Source organism: Neodiprion lecontei, chromosome 2 (genome assembly GCF_021901455.1).
Source record: "Neodiprion lecontei isolate iyNeoLeco1 chromosome 2, iyNeoLeco1.1, whole genome shotgun sequence".
In the NCBI taxonomy this organism is placed as follows: Eukaryota; Metazoa; Arthropoda; class Insecta; order Hymenoptera; family Diprionidae; genus Neodiprion; species Neodiprion lecontei.
Window position 1 is genome coordinate 2,909,242 of NC_060261.1, and position 20,292 is coordinate 2,929,533.

The window sequence follows — 20,292 nt, forward strand, 5'->3', positions numbered from 1 at the left end:
TCCGCGTCGCCCGAGGGTCCACATATTTTAGGGCGCGCCCTTCCGCTCGCTGGCCCTATACCTCTACGTGTCTTTGAAACGGGTCGTGTTTCGCCCGAGGCGTAAGGCCGCGGTCGTCTTCCTCCGCGCCTCTCCGCGCCTTCCTCCACGGCACCACGGGCTACCCTCATCATCAGACAATGCCGCCCTCCCTCCCTCCCTCCTCCGTTTTTCGATCCTCTTTTTACCTCCACCTCATCCTCGCATCGCTGTACCTACAACGCGTCGGAGTCCGCCTGGACGCCTTTTCTGCACCACACAGAGTCGATGTCGCGTTCTTTCACGCCTGTTTGCGAACTGTTGCGAGGAAGTGCACGACGTTGATACTCGGAAATGACGAGGTCGGGTCCGGTCGCGTGTATTTTTCAACTATCGATTATTGGGAAATCAAGATGGCCACCGTCGATCCGCACGCTTCGAATTTTATTTCCGACGCTCGATCGTCTCCGGCGCTTATAAACCACCGAACGCTACTCGACGCGCAATAAAACGATGGCAAGAGTGGACCACGTGCAATTTCCCCTTCGCTGAGGGGCCCGAGCACCGAGAATCGAGCCTTGAAAATTCATCGCTGCAAACCGTAGTGACGCGTTTGGGACAACGCTCGCGGTATTGGCGGAAGCGTTTCGCGAACGGTTCAACACATTTTGTTTTGCTAAATCCTGCTAACCGAGCTTCTCTCTGACAAGATAAAGACAGACGGATGATTAGTAGAAAGAGGTGGGAGCTTACGATCTCCATTTGGCTAGTCACGCGGCGGTAGATCGACTTTAGAGTGTCTAAAAATAGAATATGCAGCGGTCTCGTGTGAACGCGAGATGCGATGAACACCGTGATCCTCTCATCCTACGAAACGGGAAGGAGATTTAGAGGAGAGAAGGGACGAAGGGGTTCCCCCCGACCCCTCGCCGCCCCCTTATGCATATTGTTCTTCTCCTTCGCGGCCTGCATATTCTTCCCGAAGCCTGAAATACCTAATAAGCCTTATAGGTGGGAGTTGGGGCCCGAAGCGCGTCCCACGGCCATCTACGGGGGATCAGCGTCCGCGACGATCAGCATCGTCGTGCAGCCTTTCTCAAGGAATATTCCTCCTCTTCCTCTTCCTTCGTCTTCATCTTATGTAAGCGGACGCGAGCTGCGCCGCGGTACCGATCGCCATGGGGCCCGCAGGACAGAGGAGGATCGGGCCCAGAATCGCTCCCTCCCCCTCCCCCCCCCTCCCTCGTATCCCAGCCCCAGCCTGGCTCTCCTGGGCCACAGCTACAGTCTACAACGCGGTTTACGAAATGATTCACAGCCTCTGGTAATTTACATGCCGGGTTGCGTGGGTGATCGTCGGACGTCGAGGTTGCCCCCCGTTCCCGTCTCCGCCCCCCTCTTACCGCCCGTTCGCTCGATCTCCCTTTCCATCAAAAAGGTTAAGCACACACCCACCCGCCGCAGAGGTCACGTGAGAGAGCCAAGAACGATTCGTAATCGTGGATCAGACTAGCCGCCGTGGCCCACCAACAACGAGCGTTATCCTCTTCCTGCAGCAATCGAGAGTCCCCCCCCCCCCACCCCCCGTTTCGCCTATTAAAGTTGAGAAAAAACGAAGTTGTAAATAAGCGACAATCGAATGAGAGCGACGGAGAGAGAAAGAGACGTCGGTACTGCCCGCAGGCATGGGTCCAGTTACACGGTTCCAACTTCGGTAGGGAAATTGGAACGAAAAAAGAAACTTGAAATATAAATATAAGACAATTACCTTGGATAGCAGATCCGAATCGCGTTTTGTATATTTATAACCTGCGTGTTCGCCTTTAATTGCAACTATTTCATCAACCGATTTATCAAGTTGGATAGGTACTCTCGAGTATCTCTCGAGACATGATACTGCGTGATTTCGGCATACCATTACGATCGCGCTGTCACCGAAACTCAAGTTGACGACGACTGGACAAGACGATAAGCCGAACAACATCCGTTGCACGGCATCTTGTAAAAAAATTCTCCCTTTCTTTTTTCTCCCACACTCTACTGTAATCTATACGTCGAATTGAGACTCAGGTATGTACCTACGAAGATGACCAGAGCCTGATCGATCTTCGTGTAATTGTCTTCGAAGAATAGGACGTCCTCGGCCTTGCGGCAGTGGGGCATCTGGTTTCGTTTACGGTGGAGACGCCACCCGGTGTCGACCGGAGGGGGATACCCGGTATCGAATTCCCAATTTTCACCAAAACAATTCATTAGCGTTCGTGCCTCAGTTTTCCGAGACACACGAACCCGTCGAAAAAGGCCCCCCAGGTCAATAAATCGAGGCGAGGTCGAAGTTTCGAAAGCGTCAAGTTCCGATTTTTTTTTGCTGACGAAACTTAAAGCAAAGAAAGCAAACTTTGACGAAACATAAAATTCTCGAATGGTCGGAAACTTGACGCTCAAACTTCCGAAAGTGCGAAGATGAGAAAATTTGCCAATCTGAAAGATCGAAATTTCGAATGATCCAAGATTTTCAGGTCTGTGAATGTCTAGCTCGATGAAATTTCACCACTTTGATCTGGTCTCGTTTTGGAGTATCGATATTTCATCGTTCGGGATCCTGGTAATTCCGATCATCGGTTTTTCTCATCTTTTCCACCCACTCGTTGAGTAAATTACGCGAATTGTAATCTTTCTCTATCGAAACTTTGAGCCGTAGGGTTTCGAACCATTCGAAACCTTGTTGTTTCTCGAAAGTTTGATTTCTCTACTCAAAGTGTCTCTCCACCAAACAATTCGGAATCAGACGCTTTCTCAACTTTTCATCTTCGAAACCTCAACCCGGCCCCATCGAATCTGTTCCGAATCTCTTTCACCGCGATGACGAATCCCGCGTTTTCATCTCTGACAACGATCTGGAAATCATCGGGTCCACTGCGGAGAGCAAAACCGCACGATTATTCCCAAGATCCTCGAGGTCCGTTGACCGGCCGGAGGCTGTGTCGTCGAACAAAGGCCCCATTATCCGCGAACAGTCGGAGGTGTTCCACCGCCTTCGCATACTCCCGCCGTTCGTAGGCACACCACCTCCTCGGCGACGAGCCGTGAGAGGAAACTCGGTGATCGGGGGTTCGTTTTTTCCCCCTCCCCCCTTCCCCCCACCCCCACCCTACCAACCTTCGGCGCGGCGACGAGATGAAAAGAGGAAAGAGTGCGGAGGGCCTCCGGCTCTTCGTGAGCCTCGTGCTCCGAGGATCTTGGAGCTAGGTTACGGTTGCGGGGGCGTTCGGCTCTACCTCCACCTTCCAACCCCCCCCCCCCCCCCCCTCTCCCATCCTTGCCCTCCGAGACCCGGTCTCTTCTTTCTTCTCCTCCCGCCTCCGGCTCCCGCCCCCGAGTCTTCGTGTACACGTACCTGAAACCTCTCGCTCACTGCAATTAGGAAATTGCCTCCGGTAGTTTGGTGCCCACATCGTATTCATACCGCGATGCATCCACCGCTGCACATCCAGCAAAGACCCAAGGACCGCGAGATCATCTTCGGTATTCTTCTTCCGCGTGCGGCGGTGATTCAGACGCGTATGGACTTTTTTATTTATTTATTAATTTTTTTTTTCTCTCCCCAAAGACACACGGACAATAGTTGCAGGAATAGGAAATGTGACGCCTGTTATTATTTGATCCCTGAACGTTGATATTTAGTGGTTTCTGAACGCAATCTTACATTTTTCATTCAATTAATACGCGATAATGATGTTGTTTGTTTGCTTTGAATTTTGCAGATCAGTAACGAGGCGATGTACGTAAATTCAATGCTCTACAAAAAAGATCACTCATAATTTCTTCATAACTTTACTCTTTCAAAAGTTGTTCAATGTTCAAATGAAATCCATGTAAAAATTTGCTATTTTTTCGAGATTGATAGCGAAAATACTAGACTTGTCAGAAAACATTGTGGTTTCTTTTTTCATAAAGTATTCCAGCGGCTGTAAAATAATGTCGATCAATCAATTCGCAACTAAAGGAAATATATTTTTTGCTTCAAATAGACCAGGTGCTCTTAAAGCGGAATTAAATACAAAACATATTATTACTTGTAATAGTTATAAAATAAATTTGCCTAAGTTGAAAATTAGATTACACGTAATTTTTACACCGACAAGCGCGCACTCTTTTTTATCATACGCATGTTTCAATTTGTATTGTTGCATTGATTCTACCATTCGTTTTTTAGATATTGATTGTCGGTATGCATATTATTGCAGATTCGGCATCGTTACATCGGTGAAAAAACAGAAAACTGTAACGGGAAGTTTTTAAGTATTTACCGTATTGAAGCAGATTCTGGGAAGACGGATAGGTCAGAAAATCTGATTCCTAATTTCTATAATTAGTACACCAATCCGCGAAACTGGTTCAATCCACATTTGACAGACGCTTGGGTAGTTGTATCGATTCTCGTGTACTTTGGTACCACTTGTGCAAGCCGTAACAATCGAAAGTTGTGCACCGCAGTAACATTGCATAGTCAATTCCATCCGCACCTCCGACATAACAATAACCAATTCTTGAATAAAACAAAATGAACCAACACGCAATGCATTAAGCACTCGTACCAAAGTTCCGACTAACATACGAGTACAATAAATAACCGAACATTACGAAATCGGTCAGATCGAAACATCGCATCGACCCTAAACTTCGTACCGCAATATCCTAATTCCGCGTAACTGCGTCCGGAACGTGATTAGCGTTATTTCACCGTCCAACAAAAAATCGCAGAATAATTACACGGAAGTTCAGCGTGCGTAATATACGTGCGATACATTCGACGACGATTGCAGTCTCACATGCTTGCAAGCTGCGCATTACATGCGGCGTCTCCCTCTCCCTCCCTCTCTCTCTCTCTCTCGGAGGGTATAGGTATATTGTTTATTATTAATATTTCATTTCGCGCTTATAATTTTCTCCGTTCTGTTGCCAGCCGTGGGGCAGAGAGCCCGGCGGGCGTCGTTACAGCCTCGAAGAGAGGTCCTCTTACACCCGCCGCCTTCCGCAGCTTCGCCCGAGGCGGCGCGGCAGGCCGCGCATTGTCTCATTTTCGCCGCAGGCGCTGGCCGCGAAGCCGCACCGCTATCTCTGCCCGTTTCCGCCCCCCACCTCCACCCCCACCTCCGGCGGGCGGCCTCGACGGGCCCCCAGGTGACCCCGACCCCGACTTCCCCATCCTTGAAGCCACCGCGAGCGGCGTCATCCTCGCTCAGAACTCGCCTCCGGGGGACGAAACGACTGCGACTCGCGTCTGCCTGCAGCGCCTCGGGCATCCCTGTTCTTGTCCTCGTCTCCCTCGTTACTCGCCGGTTTTCCTTCCCCACCGCCCCCGGCACCCTTCTTTTCTTTCTTACAGTCGGTTTCGTTCTACCCCCGAAGCCGTCTCCTTCAGCTCGGATGAAACGCGCCGGGTATCGTACGAATTCGCGTGCAACGCCATTGAACGATCGGCAAAATTCAATACGACCTTCGAATTGTCGTACGGATTTCCTTGCCTACGTAAAAATGTTTCAGGGAGACGAGACGTTTTTTTTATCATTTGATAAACGGTTAAAGGTGGGGGCAAAAAACATCGACGACCTTGACGCTGCTTACGGTTTTTTTAAACCACTTTGTACGACCAGGAACATCAAACGCGTTACAGTATCGTCGGAGGATTTTAGTTGTGTCGCAGTTATGGAGGCGGATTTTTTTCTTACAGATTATTGACTCGTTGCGGCTAGTATTGTATAAACAATGGTGTTCGCACGCACACGCTTTGTTACCTGCGTAATTTGTATGTTTAATTACAATTCGATCAAGCTGCAATGATTCGCGCAATCGTCCGCGTTCAATTTGCCAGTTGAAAACAGTGATTGTTCATCACCGATGTATCGGGGAAGTCCCGGAATTTAGCTGCGGATTGCGAATATTTCCGGAGTCGCAACAACATCAACGTTGAATTATTTTTAAAACTGTATTTTCTTCTCCAAATTTTCCGATTCGCCGATTCGCTTTTATATATTTCTTGCAATACTTTTTAATTTTTTTGATTAACTAAAACATTGCTTAAACGGTCTGAAAGTTCATGAAAAATTCTCCATGCGTCTATTTTTTACAGATTTTTCACACAGAACATTTCTAGACTGGTTTCATTACGAAGTTGATAAAACAAGTTGAATGTGTCAAAAGTATAGACAAAAATCGCTCCACAATGAAACCGGTCTAAAAATGTTCCGAGTGAAAAATCGAAGTTTGTTGAATTTTTTGGAAATGTTCGAACAATGTTTCAGTAGATGAAAAAAAAAAAAAAAATTGAATCTAATGAAAAAAATCGGTACATCAGGAGGGCGATCTTGAAATCTTTAAAAGAGAAGATATACTTTTTGAGCATTGTGAAAAACGTTATTTTCAAAATCACTCTCAACAATAACGAACAAAAATCAACCACTTGAATAAAAAATTTAGGGTACTGTTTTAGAGTTGGGACAATTGCAGAAGTTTTTAAAAATAAATTTAAAAACGATAGATGTCGGCAATTGTTTGGGTTCGGATGGATTTTTCCGTATACTTATCTTCGCGCAGGAGTTTGTTTTTAGGTTTGATAAATAAAAGCAAGCTGTAACTCGTGATTTTGAAGATGCACGTAGTTTTTTTTTTTTTTTCTTAAACCAACTTTAGCACGGTGTATTTTTGTAAGACCAAACCGATATAAACGTTGTTGCGGAATGATTGTAGGATTTTAAATGATGGATAAGGCGGTAAATTTTCTCATTCGTATTCTTAATTCATTTATTCAAAACACAATCCAACCGACGATCAGTCCACCATTCACGTTATCTGATCCATCGATCAGTCGACCAGGACGCAGCATACCTTGTTGCCGGGACACGGACCAGGACGTTTTAAGATTTGGTTGCAATTGTTGAGGCATTCGCCACCGTAATGCCGGCAGGATGTCTCCTGATGTCTCTTCACTGAAATTGTACCGACGAATAAGTCGGAAGGTTTTATGTAACGAACCCTAATCACTCACTGCGGAGAGTAGAGGTAAGAATAAGTATCTCGTATGGGGTTTTTAACTGGAAAATTGGTTCAACGAGTCACCGGAAAGGCGCTTATAACCAACAAAGAGAAACAATCTGATCGGAGCTTTGTGGAACTTTTGCTCCAGCAATCCCATTTTAATTTCTCTCTGGTTTACGGGCACTTTCCAAACACGGAGATGGTCCTCCTCAACCCTCCATGTATAACTCACCAACGCTGCAGCAGACTTCCTGTTTGTTCGGACATTCAGCCCCTTTCCAAAGAGTGTCGCAACGATTCGCCGACATGCAGTTTTCCATTGGGCAAGTTTCGCCGGCAGATTTACCTGAAAAATCGTTGAGCGATAAACGGATTGGCGATAAAAATTGCTTACCGATGTTCGATTTATATCATTTCGTCACCGATCATTTCATCTTGGTACGAAAGCGATGCGGATTGAATTCGGTTCACGGTGTGAAAACACTGCTGCTTTATCCGATACACCGAGAGTGAAATTTTATCGAAAGAATGCTTGGGTTTTTAGGATCTTACTTGAAATCGATTAGAAATTAAATCGTTGCAACGAAACGGAGGTTCGGACTCACCTGGAAGATCGACGAGCGCCGTGACGGTGAATAGAAAAATACAAACGAATCGCATTTTGGCAAACCTCGTCGCGTTGTTACTCTTCTCGATCGTTCGTTGACTGTTTACGAATTAATGCCGGCACTTTCCCGTGCGGCTACTATTATACGAAGGAAGGTGTTCGACACGCACGCGCTTTAACGCTTCCATGATCTCTGCGTAACCACTTACACATTTGTAAAGGGGGACGTCAGACATTCGCAATGTTGGAAGCGTGGGCGCGTACGTTATACGTATGATAATAAGAAAGTTTTTGCGTGGGGACGAGCGAACGAGCGAACGAAACGCGATTAGCGATATCTTTCGAGAGATTGTCTCGATCACGCGCTAATTGGCGCAATACGGTTGAAAAAAACAATTATTGTTCATCCCCGATATGTCGGGAATGCCCCGGCGTTTTATACGCAGATTGCGAAAATTTCCGGAGTCTCGACAACGTCGACGATAAGAATTGCATAGCACGATACGTGCGTTGCAGGATTGTTTTTTTTTTTTTTTATAAACTTCCAAGCACCGATCTCAGTGAGATTAAATTCCACCGTCATATGTATGTATAAATGTTGAGCAAATTTTTCTTTCAACTAGTGCAAGGCTTTTGTAACCGTTTGCGGTTAAGTACTGATTAGGTTCAAGGCAGTGCTTAGCAATAAATTATTACCCGTTTAAACCCGAATTCGACATTATCCTTCCAAAAGTTATTTGGTTTTTTTCTTACCAACTTAGAAGTAAAGTAACGTAGACTTTACTGGTTCAGAATTGAAAGACGAGGATAATGTATTAAGCTGTTAATCTTAATTGCGTATATTAATCGCGCGGTGTTTCCTGTAGAATTGAGATTATAAAATTCTCGACTAGTGGGCAAAAGTACTTTCAGGAAAAAGCGTTAAAGAAAAACGTCCCTAAATTGAAAAACTCGAGGTCCATGTAATGAAAAATAAAAATCGCGGGCTCGGTATTTTCGTCTACCCATTTTACGCACTAAGAAATGAAAAATGATCACATGACCGCAGTCTTGACATCGCGTCATCTTCAGATTCTCGCCTCATTGCTTGACCTTAACGTACTTTATACACGTGGTTATATTGTACAGAAATGTCAAGTCTCTCATCGTAAAACTAGTCCGTGAAAATCCTTACAGCAGTCGTCGTGCATCTAATAGCAGCACTGAAATAAAACCAACGGCTGTATCACGATTTTCCGTCGAGGTCAATGAGACATAAATAATTAAGAATATTTCCTTCGAGGCTTCTAATTCTCCTCATCTTTTATCGCATCAAATTCTCGACATTCAACATTACATTACACCCAATAACACCGAAGGCGTTTCTTTTCATGTGTAAAAATACAAGCAGCCTGTAAAGTAATTAGAATACTTTCCATACACTTAGAATTCAAATTATCTTCCATCAAGTTTTTCAGCGATACACTCGTAAAACATTCAACGGACATTGAAATGACTTTTGCGATAAGGAATCGGCATGGCGTGTGACGTGCACAGGTATACAACGATATCTAACGTATACACACCGCTTTGGTTTATTCTCGCAGCGCGTGTTATTTAAAACAAGCAGCAACGCCACCAAAGCAAAGTGGCATGGGTTATACTAACATTCAGTTTCCAAGGAGTAGCTGGACGGTTTTTTATTCATTCCAATGCCATGTACTACGGCTCTTATCGGACTTCAACCGACGAAGAGAAGGGCCGAGCAGCCCCGAGCTGGTTGAAATCGCCAGGCCGGTTTTGCTATCTCCGAGGAGGACGAGTTGCAATCGAAACGCCTCGAGCCATATCTTCGTATTATAGGTACGTAGGTAAGTACGTATACGATATACATAACGTGCATCGCAGGCCGAAAGGAAGTCGTAAGTTTTTGTCGACAGATATGCGTGTGCTTAATACGCTGTATTTTGAATGCTGTGAAAAATTTACCATTATTTACACCGCGTCATGAACACGGTCAATTAGGGTCGAGACTCGTCTGGTATATTTTCTGGCTAAAACGTTTTTTCAACATCACTAATTGTAAAGTCTGCTCCAAACTTCAAGCCCCTGTCCTAGTTTTTTGGGCAGATTTTTTTCTCATACTAACTAATAGAACTAAAAGAAATCTGGTTCCACGAAATTGCGAAAGTTGATGCGCGCGCTTTTGATGGATTCATGAGACCCAACGTCTTGATGAAAAGTTACGGGAAAAGAGAAGAAATCTTTAGGAAAATCGATGATAATATTTGACTGGACTGAAAGGATGTTTCTGTAAACTCAGGACCGGTGACTTGGCAAATTCTTCAGGTATGAAGTTCGTCACAGAAGTGGGAACGAAAAAGGGTTGTTCATTTACTCTATTACAGTTATATACGGTATTTTGATTAACGTTACATCTTTGCAATTTCTACTAATTTCGTTCCATTCGAGTCTTCGCTTACCAATAACGCCCAATCTGTAGATGTTTTTCGCTACTTTTCCCAGCTGTATGGAAACTCTATATTCAGCAATCATCGAGTATGAATTACTCGAAGCTAAAATTTGAGAATATATTTGTATTACAATTGAAACATTGCGAATGATTAAACTCAAGTATTTTTCTTCCTAATTTAATGCTTCTGGGCTTATTTTCCTCGCTGACCAGGTTTTCACAAATCGTCTGAAAAACATTCGATTAAATCGTGAATGTCGTTCTTTTGAAGTGCTGAATTCTGTACTTGTACGACTATTTCCCTTAATAATTCGAAGCATCGATAATAATTTCAGGTGAAACACCATCGATTTCGTAGTTAGGAATAATCATACATACTTTCGTTATTCCATCCATCAAACGCGACTCGCGTCGTGTATAAACATGCATAAATTGCGATGCATAAATGGGACGTCGCGTCGTCAGCCGGCTTCCGGTGTTCGTGAGTCCCGGTAAAAACGAATGTCCAAGTCCGAGTAACGACTCACGTTTCGCTTTGTCTAATGGGACAATTTGCCCAATTTCATTTCGGCTAATGGACACGGGGACACAAACGAGTGTGGATAAAAGCTCGTGACCCGGCTGACCGTCCACCCAGCCTTCAGGCTTCCACCCCTCGGACAAACGTATCCATTCCGTTGACCAGCACTTACTTATATGTCGCAAACATTTCCTGGTTCACCTGTACAGGGTTGGAATATTACCGATTGGACGGCCAATTTGTCTGAGAGACGAATTGCGTCGTGACATAGCCTGGCATTATACGACAGAAAAAAATTCAAGTTTCCCTGTTTGAATTATTTGGACACCGGTGCAGGTAAACTGCCTCCTGATTTCCTCGCAAAACGGCGACATTAACGATATCATTTTCGGTTCTGCGATTATTTTCCTGTAACCTTTTTTCACGCTCCCATCAATTATCTTTCCATTGAACGGAAATTGGTGGGAACCGAATTTTACTCCGTCGTTAGAAATGATTGGAATCGATTTCACCGATTCCAGTCGAATTTAATTCAATGAAAGTCACTTCTTTGATGGATTAGGTACATTTGGAAAAACTACTGGCACGAATTCCAGTCCTTCGTTAGACGCATTCGTGGGAATTCGTAGGAGAGCGAAAAACAAACATTGCGGATTTGAATAATGCGGCACAATTTTGAGAGACCCGAGTTATTAGCGTAGAACCGTCGTTATACGAATAATCAGAACCCTTTTAATTTTAAATTTTCTACCGCTGCGACTCTTAATAGAATAAATTATGAGAAGCGAGCGCGAAAAATGCAATCCCGAGTCTAATACTACCGGTAGCGAAACTTTCCCTTAATTTTAACTATAGAAATTGTTTGTTAGTTTTGTAAATTAAAACGGTATTACTCATTTAGACGCATTATATATAATTTAAAGTATACGCTATAATATACAATTTCGTAGATTAGTCAGCTTTTAGATTCTATAGAATTTTCTATTATACATTATACAATATAATACGATCAAATTATTCATATAATATACCTACAATTTTATATCGCGATTTATACTTTAATTACTATAGAGTTAAGGATCTGTACATCGTGTAATTAATTAATCGTTAACATCACTCACGCATTCGGTCTACAAACGGAATACTTATCATCGGGAAATCAGTGAAAAGCTTATCGTTCGAAAAATTAAATTTGCACGGTAATTTTTCGTTCGTTAGATTATTATTTTCTCCAAACCTTCTCACCGCCACCGTTTATCAGATTTCTCCGGCTATTGTTGTTTTATCGCGAACAATTTTCAGCAGCTACATCCAAGTATGTAAATTATTTTTTTCGTCAGCGCAAATCTTAACAACCACAACGTTGTGTCGTAAACATATCGTACATAATCGAATATACATAATTATATGCTTTTTATATATCTAAGGATTGTCACAAGCTGACAATTAATTATTCATCATTTATACGCGCTAGGATGATGTATCATTAAGAATTTCGGCCGAGAGAGGCTGACTGCCCTACTAATATCATCTCAGGAAACAGCGCGATACATTAAACGAAACGTTGACGCATACAGGAGATCGATTTCCTAGCGCTCTTCGTCAGTTATCACAGTCAAGCACGACGATTTACATTCTACGCTGGCATGTAGTCGCCATTAACGGTGACCAGGAACCCGCAGATCTCCTTGAAACTCGGCCGTACAGTTTCTTCGCGTTTCCAGCAGGAGCACATCAGCTTGTAAACATTTTCCGGGCACATAGTTGGCTTCGGCAGAAACACCTGTAGTGCAAAATAAAAGTTTACGAATGAAGTAATATGTTTAGAAAAAAACAAACGACTTATAGAATAAGAAGTAGGATAACCCTCACCTGCAGCTCTCCCCCGTAATACATTAGCTCGGCGTTCTGGATGACCTGCTCGTTGCTGAGATGCTGAAAGGGTTTTTCCCGAGCCAAGCTCATTACCTCCCAAAGTGTGACGGCGAAGGACCAAACGCTGCTGGCGCAGGTGTATCTGTCCTGTAAAAAGACACGAGGAGTCAAGATGACGGAAATACGAAAGACGGATTAACGAATTACGAGGTCGACACTCACCAAGAGCACGCTCTCCCATGGCAGCCATCTGATTGGCGCCGGAGGCCTTCCGCCGATGTCGCAATAGTCCTTCTTGTACAGATCGCTGCACATCGCGATGTCGGTTACTTTTACGGCGTAAGAACGTCCCAGGAGACAATTACGAGCTGCCAAATCCTTGTGCACGAGATTCCTTGACTCGAGGTACCTCATCCCGGACGCTATTTGCGCGCCCATGTAGAGCAGGCAGCCTTGACTGTGGAAAATTGGTGATCAGAGTCGCGAAAATCAAAGATATCGGTTAATTTCGCTGTTCAACGCCGGCAGTTAGGCAACCGCAGTTACGTTTGAGGTCCGTATTTGCTCCTTGGTACCGGCAGACCGGCAACCAAAGTTACATTCGAGGTCTGTCTCCCTGTCATAAGTGTAACTTCGGTTGCCTATCCGCCGGCGCTGAACGGCGAGATTCGACGTAAATAAGTTCCAGACGTTTTTCTAGCACAAATCGTCACTGACTCCTTCTGACTGACTGAGGTGCCTTATCCGCGACGCTATTTACACGGCCGTGTAGAGCAAGTCGATGATCGGTGTTACGAAAATCAGAGTTATCGGCGAATCTCGCTGCTCAATGTTGGCGGTTAGGCAATCGCAGTTACGTTTGAGGTCCGTATTTTAGGCAATCGAAGTTGCATTGAGGTTTACCTCCCTGTCATTAGCGTAGCTTCGGTTGCCTATCCGCCGGCGCTGAGAGGTAGGATTCGACGGAAATAATAAGTACCAGGCGATTTTCTATCACAAATCGTCACTGATTCCCGATCGGTGATGATTCCACGTACCTGAGGGCCTTCAGACTGCAACTAGTCCTCGTTGCACCGGTCAGAGGAACGCTGTACTGCAGATAATGAGCGAGGTCTCCAAGTTCCGTGTATTCCATGATGGTCCAGAGTGCGGGGTCACCGGCACAGACGCCAAAAACGCGGGCCAGGTTCGGATCGACGAGGTTTGAGAGAAACTTGACCTCCCTGAGGGCCTCGTCACCGCCGATCGGTGGCACCCGGGCAACAACCAGCTTACCGACGCCGTGAAGAACGGCGCCGAGTCCAACCGTCTCGCAGATGATGACCTGCATGGGTTTGAAGGCGGGTGAGGAACGGTGTCGTGCAGAAAGTCAGGGCGAGAGAAAAGAACTCGATCGTAAAATTGACGATCGATTATATTATTAGGAGAATAATTATTCCTCCGGGGTGGCGGGAGGGGGAGGGGGAAAACTAATCAGGAAGTATGCATCATCAGGGTAGAATTGGGGCGTTGAGATTAAGTGGGTAATTGGACGTCGTTAAGGGAGGCTAGCAAGATTGTTGAGATTATTGAATTCGCCTCGTACGAGTGGAGGGAGGGCTGTATATCGACTAGTTACGACAGTCATTACCCTCGGTGTAAACTCACCTCGCCGATATGACCCGAACCGAGTTTCTCAGCAACGCGGAGACACTGTCTTGGTATTTCCGTCGGTTCTGTTTCTTTGCATTTGTATGGCCTGCTCATGCTCGGTGCGATGTTCCAGCAGACGACGGGTGCCGGTATCTGACGTGTAGTCAAACAAAAAGGTAGCTTTAAAACTTTCTTACAGTGTAAATTCCGCAAGTTTCTACACAAGGTAGAACTGAATTGGCACAAGTGCACCAGTTGCACGAATACCGAAAGGATTACAAGGTGAACTGGAAGGTCGGAAAGCGCGGTTAACTGTCGGGCAAACAAGAACCGCATATCCACTAAGCAGTTAGCAAACTTGCCACTCAATTTCCAACCGTCATAAACATGAGGTACAGGTATATGATACGCGTATGATACGGCGAAGGCGGGTGGTTTTAACGCCGTCGTGGAAGCAGCGCAGAGGTGTCGGCTAATTAACGCGCCGTCAACTTCCATTATTTTAATACTCTACCGTGAGGACCCGAGACCGTGTGCTGTAGGTTCGTTCCAGCCGAGCAGACGTGAGCAGACTTTAGGGGATTTATGGCTGTCTGCACCTCGCACAGCGCCATCCGATTCATTAACGAACCGCAACGAGACGGAATTCAAGATCTTGAGTTGGGGGGGGCGGAGAGGGGGGAGGGGGGCGAAGCAAGGCGCCCCATTCCTCCGCCCCTGCGGCTGTCTTATCGCGCGTACAGCGCGCAGTCATAATTAGTGGCGGTCTTACACGAACCTTGTGTTTCTCCTTGGGCGCGGTATGCCACCGTTTAGAATGCCAGAGGTCAAGGTCCCTCTGGGGAGACGCTGACGATACCACAGGAGGGTTTGTCCCCCTCGAACCGGACTGCAGCGTTCTGTAATTCTGCGAATGTCTCGAGCCGGATTTAACCTGATGCGAAGTGGGCGAGGCGTAGCTGCTGGACCCCGACGAACCCTTAACTACCAAATCCGTCTTTACTCCACCTCGTGGCTTACTCTCGTACGCCTCGGAGGAACCTCCGATATCCTCGTCCTCGATGTCTTCGAAATCCTTCACTGCGTCCAGAGACACTGTTAACAGAATAAAAAATGTTCTAGTTTTCTTGCAAGTTTTGCATCAAAATTTTTCTCCGGCGCGCCTTACGGCGTGCAGCCCGCTTCGCAGTGACGCAATTCAGGTGGTCTGAATTCAGGCGCGTTAATTCATTGTCAGTATCGTGTTTTGAGGAACAAAAACGTCCTCTCAGCCCATCTCGGGTTCTTATTTCATCGCAAAAAAAACGAAAAAAGAAGCAAAGCAGTAAAAATAAAAGGAAAATAAAACTGCCGACAAGTGTTTCTTTTCTTGCAAGCTCTTACCAGTCTTAACCACCGTCACGTAGGTCGGCTCGAAGGAGAGCGAATGAGCGGCGACGAGGGGCGAGTGAAATTGTTCCATTGTCAGGGACTCGTGCATGCTTAAATCTTCGGCGGCGCCAGGGGAACCGGCGTGCCCGTTGTCGCGAAGCATTCCACTTGGTGTTAGGTTCAGCAGCAGACCCTTCAAACAGGTGTAAAACGTAGAGAAAGGAAAACGACACCATAAATCCAGTGACAGAGGGTTCGAATCTCCTCACAGTTTTCCCGCCCTATTTTGTTCGATTCTCCAACAGACGATCAATGTACATGTCTGATGGAAATTGATATCTGTAGATAAAGAAACCGTGTACTAAGTATTAATCACCTTCATGTTGATAGCGAATCCGAAGGGATTTTTCAGAACGGTCGGTGAGTTTTGTAGCTTCTGTCGCCGGCTGAGCAGTAAGATGATAACGAATACCAGAAGAAGAAGAAGAGTTATGGCTGTAAGGACGCCGATTAAAACCTCGACGTATTCCTGGCCCTTTTCTCTGGCTGTAACTGATTTCCAGATGTTTCAAGATATACGTTACACACGTGTAAAAGGGGAAAGATAAAATAGAACAGGGCAACAATATTCTTAGACAAAGGCTCGGAACCTCTGGGCATAATCAATCTCAATATTATTACACGTGATTAAATTCGCTTGGTAGGTGTATTAATATGCAACGTTATATTACTCTTAGTTCTCTCCGTGTAACCATCTACCTATACCGGCACCCTTTCCCGTTGGTAAAACGCCAGGAGTAGGAAGTCGCGGCGCCTAAACTTGGTCCATTGTTGGCAACAATAGAGTCATACTTAACGTCAATTCCTTGCCGTCGTGGATACCGCGTTATGGTATCTATATGTAATATGTATACGTATGTATGTACGTGTATATTCTATGCACGAGTGTAGGTACAGTGTATCAGTTACATTATTAAACCGTCCAACCGCACTACCTTGTATAACGGAAGTCTAGACCATTTCTCTGAGAAGTGTTTCAGGCCCGTTTACCCTACATTGTTCTTGCTCGGAGGCTGTTACATACCTCTACAGTATCCCGGCTTTCCTGGCACTTGAGAAATTTCCTATTCTATAAGCCGCTCGCGTCTTCCGTGAATGGAGGAGGGGAAAAAATCAACGAATTATTACCCATGCCTCGACGCGACGGTCGCGAAACGAAACGACGGAACAACGATGGCGCTACGAACATTTTCGAAAAGGGCAAAGAACTTGTGTATACATATATTGGCATTTTGAAATTTTTTTCCTCGCTCAAAGAACGTCTTTCTTTTCGTTTTTCTTCCCTTATATAAAGGTGAATCATTCTTCTTTTTTTTTTTTATTTCATCTGTAGCGAAATTTATTGATAAAGTTGTTCCTGCAGTTCCTGTCGGATATTATACGTAGAAATAGGTTCCACGACTAACTTATAGGTATAAGCGCGTGGGTATAAGTTCGGTATAAGCTGGCTACCGTATAACTTTTTCAATAAATTTTCCAAAGACGTTTGAAAAACAGAAGAAAAAGCATAAAGGAAGAGAGTCTGAAAACAAAAAATTAGGAACGAGGAAGTCTATTTCAATGAAGATATTTCAAACCCCCTTTCGTTGCTTATGCGATATCGTATTTCTCTCTAGCATTGTAAGAATATCATTTGAAATTGACGGAGGAATTTTATTACTATTATAATCCATATAAAATGGTACGATATAATTTTAAGAAGCACTGAAAAACCAGTTTCAATTAATAACCGAAAGCGAAATGAAGCCAGACGAAAAGAATATGATTACACGCAGCTCTATATCTACCTAAATTCGTGCCCGAGGAGCGCGAAGAGCGAGGAAAAATCTGGGCCATGTTTCATCAGGACCGCGTCCCTCCCTCGTGTATTGTAGAAAATATGCATTTTCCTTCAAAGTGTAAAGCTTATGCAGTATACATGTATTTACAGAATATAGATTGTGTCGGTGCAGTGAAGGTTTTGATACATGGCGCCCGTATTCGATCGCGTAGAAGAATTCATTCATACATATGCATTGCGTAGGTATGTACGTACATACGTATGTATATTTATATATGTAATATACATGTATAAAACATACACATACACGCGCGTATATCTTTCGGTTGAAATATGCATTTCCTCACGTATGTATTCAGTGCCGTAGCACAATCTGCTATAACAAGCCTCCACCACCGGCACCACCAGTAGCAGCATCACCATGGTGTGCACTTGTCCCCTCGCGAATTTTCACCACGTATATATATGTAATAGACACACGCACACACACACGGTATTTTGGGCATACGGCAGATACATTTGCGTACAAACAATCATCGACAGGGCGTCCCGGTTTCGTAAGAGTATAAATGGTGTCTTGGAGGTATAATAAACCAATGAGAAAGAGGCTAACTATAAAGATAGACTCAAGAAATAGACTGGGTCGATGATATAGGCAGTTGTTATTCTATGTTCTTCTCATCTGGAGCTATGTACCGCTTTGGGTGTAACAAACGCCATCTATTGTATATAATTGTATGAAGTTCTGTTTCTTGTTATATTGTAATAAATACATTACGAACGAAAGTTCAAGTGTATCATGAAACAAAATTCTGTCCCATAATCATCTTTGCTACATGGTGTAGGGATATTTTGGAAAGAGAAGAATTATTTTCCCAAAAAGAATTCCATGTATTTGTATTTTTTTTGAAAAACTGGAATCTAGGACGGTTCCCGGTCCTAAATTCGAGAATGAATATCGACTAAAGGAGAGTAGTTTTGGAGAAGGGACACCCTGTGCGTATCTCGACACTGAAACGGAACAGCGCGTAGCTCGTCTGGCACGTCGCTTAATTCGCGTTACGTATGCATTATACAAGGTATAATACACATACTCACACACGTTTAAGTGGAGAACGAGATATATGCATATCAGAAACACGTAGCTCCGGATATTCCGGCTGGCTGCAACTCGGTTCCCCGTTTCATCCCCTCGTATCAACCCTGCGGGTTATCCGCGTGCGGACCGCGAAGCCGAAGGCGCGACTCTGCCGCCTTACACGAGCCCCTTTCCCTAATCCGACTAATTGTTTACGTTAGCTGGTGGAAGTTGCCGCGTGAATTATAAACCGCACCCCCGTCCCTGCGCGACGCTACTTTTGCTAATCGCATCTACGCGGGGTAAAGAATAGAGGCCTCATTTTCCTAATGAAGTTACTCGAGCCTGCTAGCTGGCTCTCTCGTTTTCCACCCCCACCCTCATCCCTCTTTTGAATCGCGAATAACGCACGCTTGTATCCGCACGCCTGATTACACCTTCGCGCCGTGACGATTTTCATCAAGTAAAGTCAACAGACGTATAATTCCATGCGCACCATGCAGGAGGCAATAGTTGGTATGCAATGAGGGTTCTGCGTACAGATTCCGATACCGGTGTTTTACCGACGTTTCACCCGCTTTATAGCTCAGACACAAACTCTTCTCAACTTTTCATTTGCGCGGTAATTACAACTTTCTTTTTTATCTTGAAACAGAGGAACGGGAAGTTGGGTAGGGTTTGCGTCTGAGCTATAAAGCGGGTAAAACGTCGGTAAGATGCCGGTATCGGAATCTATACGCACAACCTACCGGCAATTACGAGCGGCAGATTTATGGCTCCTGGATGCTGTGATTCCGCTTACAGCTGTAGATGAACCGAAGCGCGTATCGATCACGCCTCGTTCCGAAGAATAAGGTCGCTCAAAATAATTGATCCAGTGATGCTGCTTTCCACTGACATGCGCAATTGGGTAGGTACATATGGAATAAGGTTGGTAATATTGCTGCGGGGGAGGGCGAAAGGGTCGGACGGGGATGCAGAATGCCTCGGCGTTTGTGTTTTGGCTTTACGTAATTTGGGGAATGCCTCCGCACGCCGTTCTAATCAGCTCCAATCAAGCCAAATCAGATCCTAATCCCGAAAGCCTCCGCTGAATAGGAACCCGGCAAAAATACCTCGCTTTGAGCATACCAACTGCACCCGCTACCCACTAAAAACATCCCTCAGTCCATTGGGCTTTTTGAATTGTACTTACTCGTCTGCAAAGTCAGATCCAATTCCGGACTCACTGGCGCCTCGTTCACCCCAACTTCGAAGTTGGTCACCTCGTCCGTTGCGTTATCGGGCAGACTGGCTGCTCAGAGAAGAACGCGTCACCGTTATAGTCAAATTTGTGTTTATAGTTTTTTTTTTCACTTTCGCGTCAACATCGACAGACGTAATCACTGCACGCAAGTGAACTTCTATCATCCATGTACCCGACTATTCGTTTCACCTCTTGTTAATTTTTTTCTTACCGCTTTACTTGTGTTTCTAATTCTTGTCCAACAATGCCATGGGCGTTTTAAACATTATCTATCTATCTATCTATCTATATGTAGAGCTGCCGTTCAACTCCGTAACGCAATCGCGATGAGAGATGTGTACCTTGGATGCTGTGCAGCTAATTGCATCCGACGATGAGGACCAAGTGGTAAACTTACAGGCCTCGAAGACGACCTCGCTAATCATGATCCATCGGTTTGCGAAGTGCAGCTGGAGCTTGACGAATCGGCCGGTTTTACCGTGGAGACCGATCGTTACGTTCCTGGCGTTTTCGAGCACGGTGTCGGGCATGTAGGAGTAGGAAATGGGTCGACCCTGGTAGGCTTGACCACCAATGCTGAACCAGACATCCGCCTTGGCGAAGACCTGCCATAAT

General features: G+C 45.0%; 2 protein-coding genes across 3 annotated transcripts in view; both read right to left on the reverse strand.

Annotated features, from left to right (window-relative positions):
- Positions 1-6,796: 6,796 nt before the first annotated feature.
- On the reverse strand, positions 6,797-7,858 carry LOC107220159. Its single transcript, XM_015658627.2, has 3 exons — positions 7,662-7,858; positions 7,289-7,402; positions 6,797-7,007 (listed from the first exon to the last, which is right to left on the reverse strand). Exons 1-3 carry the CDS (start codon positions 7,714-7,716, stop codon positions 6,883-6,885), a joined length of 294 nt encoding a protein of 97 aa, XP_015514113.1. The 5' UTR covers positions 7,717-7,858; the 3' UTR covers positions 6,797-6,882.
- Positions 7,859-11,564: 3,706 nt separating this feature from the next.
- LOC107220161 (discoidin domain-containing receptor 2) overlaps positions 11,565-20,292 on the reverse strand; it is a 36,775-nt gene continuing 28,047 nt past the window's right edge. For both annotated transcript variants that reach the window (XM_046731470.1, XM_015658630.2), the window contains 10 exons: positions 20,075-20,282; positions 19,627-19,725; positions 15,890-16,065; positions 15,526-15,706; positions 14,921-15,237; positions 14,158-14,295; positions 13,548-13,834; positions 12,733-12,967; positions 12,508-12,657; positions 11,565-12,418 (listed from right to left, as the gene is read on the reverse strand). In XM_046731470.1, the coding sequence (XP_046587426.1) occupies positions 12,272-12,418; positions 12,508-12,657; positions 12,733-12,967; positions 13,548-13,834; positions 14,158-14,295; positions 14,921-15,237; positions 15,526-15,706; positions 15,890-16,065; positions 19,627-19,725; positions 20,075-20,282 (1,938 nt within the window). In that variant the 3' untranslated portion in view covers positions 11,565-12,271. The remainder of the gene's footprint in view (positions 12,419-12,507; positions 12,658-12,732; positions 12,968-13,547; positions 13,835-14,157; positions 14,296-14,920; positions 15,238-15,525; positions 15,707-15,889; positions 16,066-19,626; positions 19,726-20,074; positions 20,283-20,292) is intronic.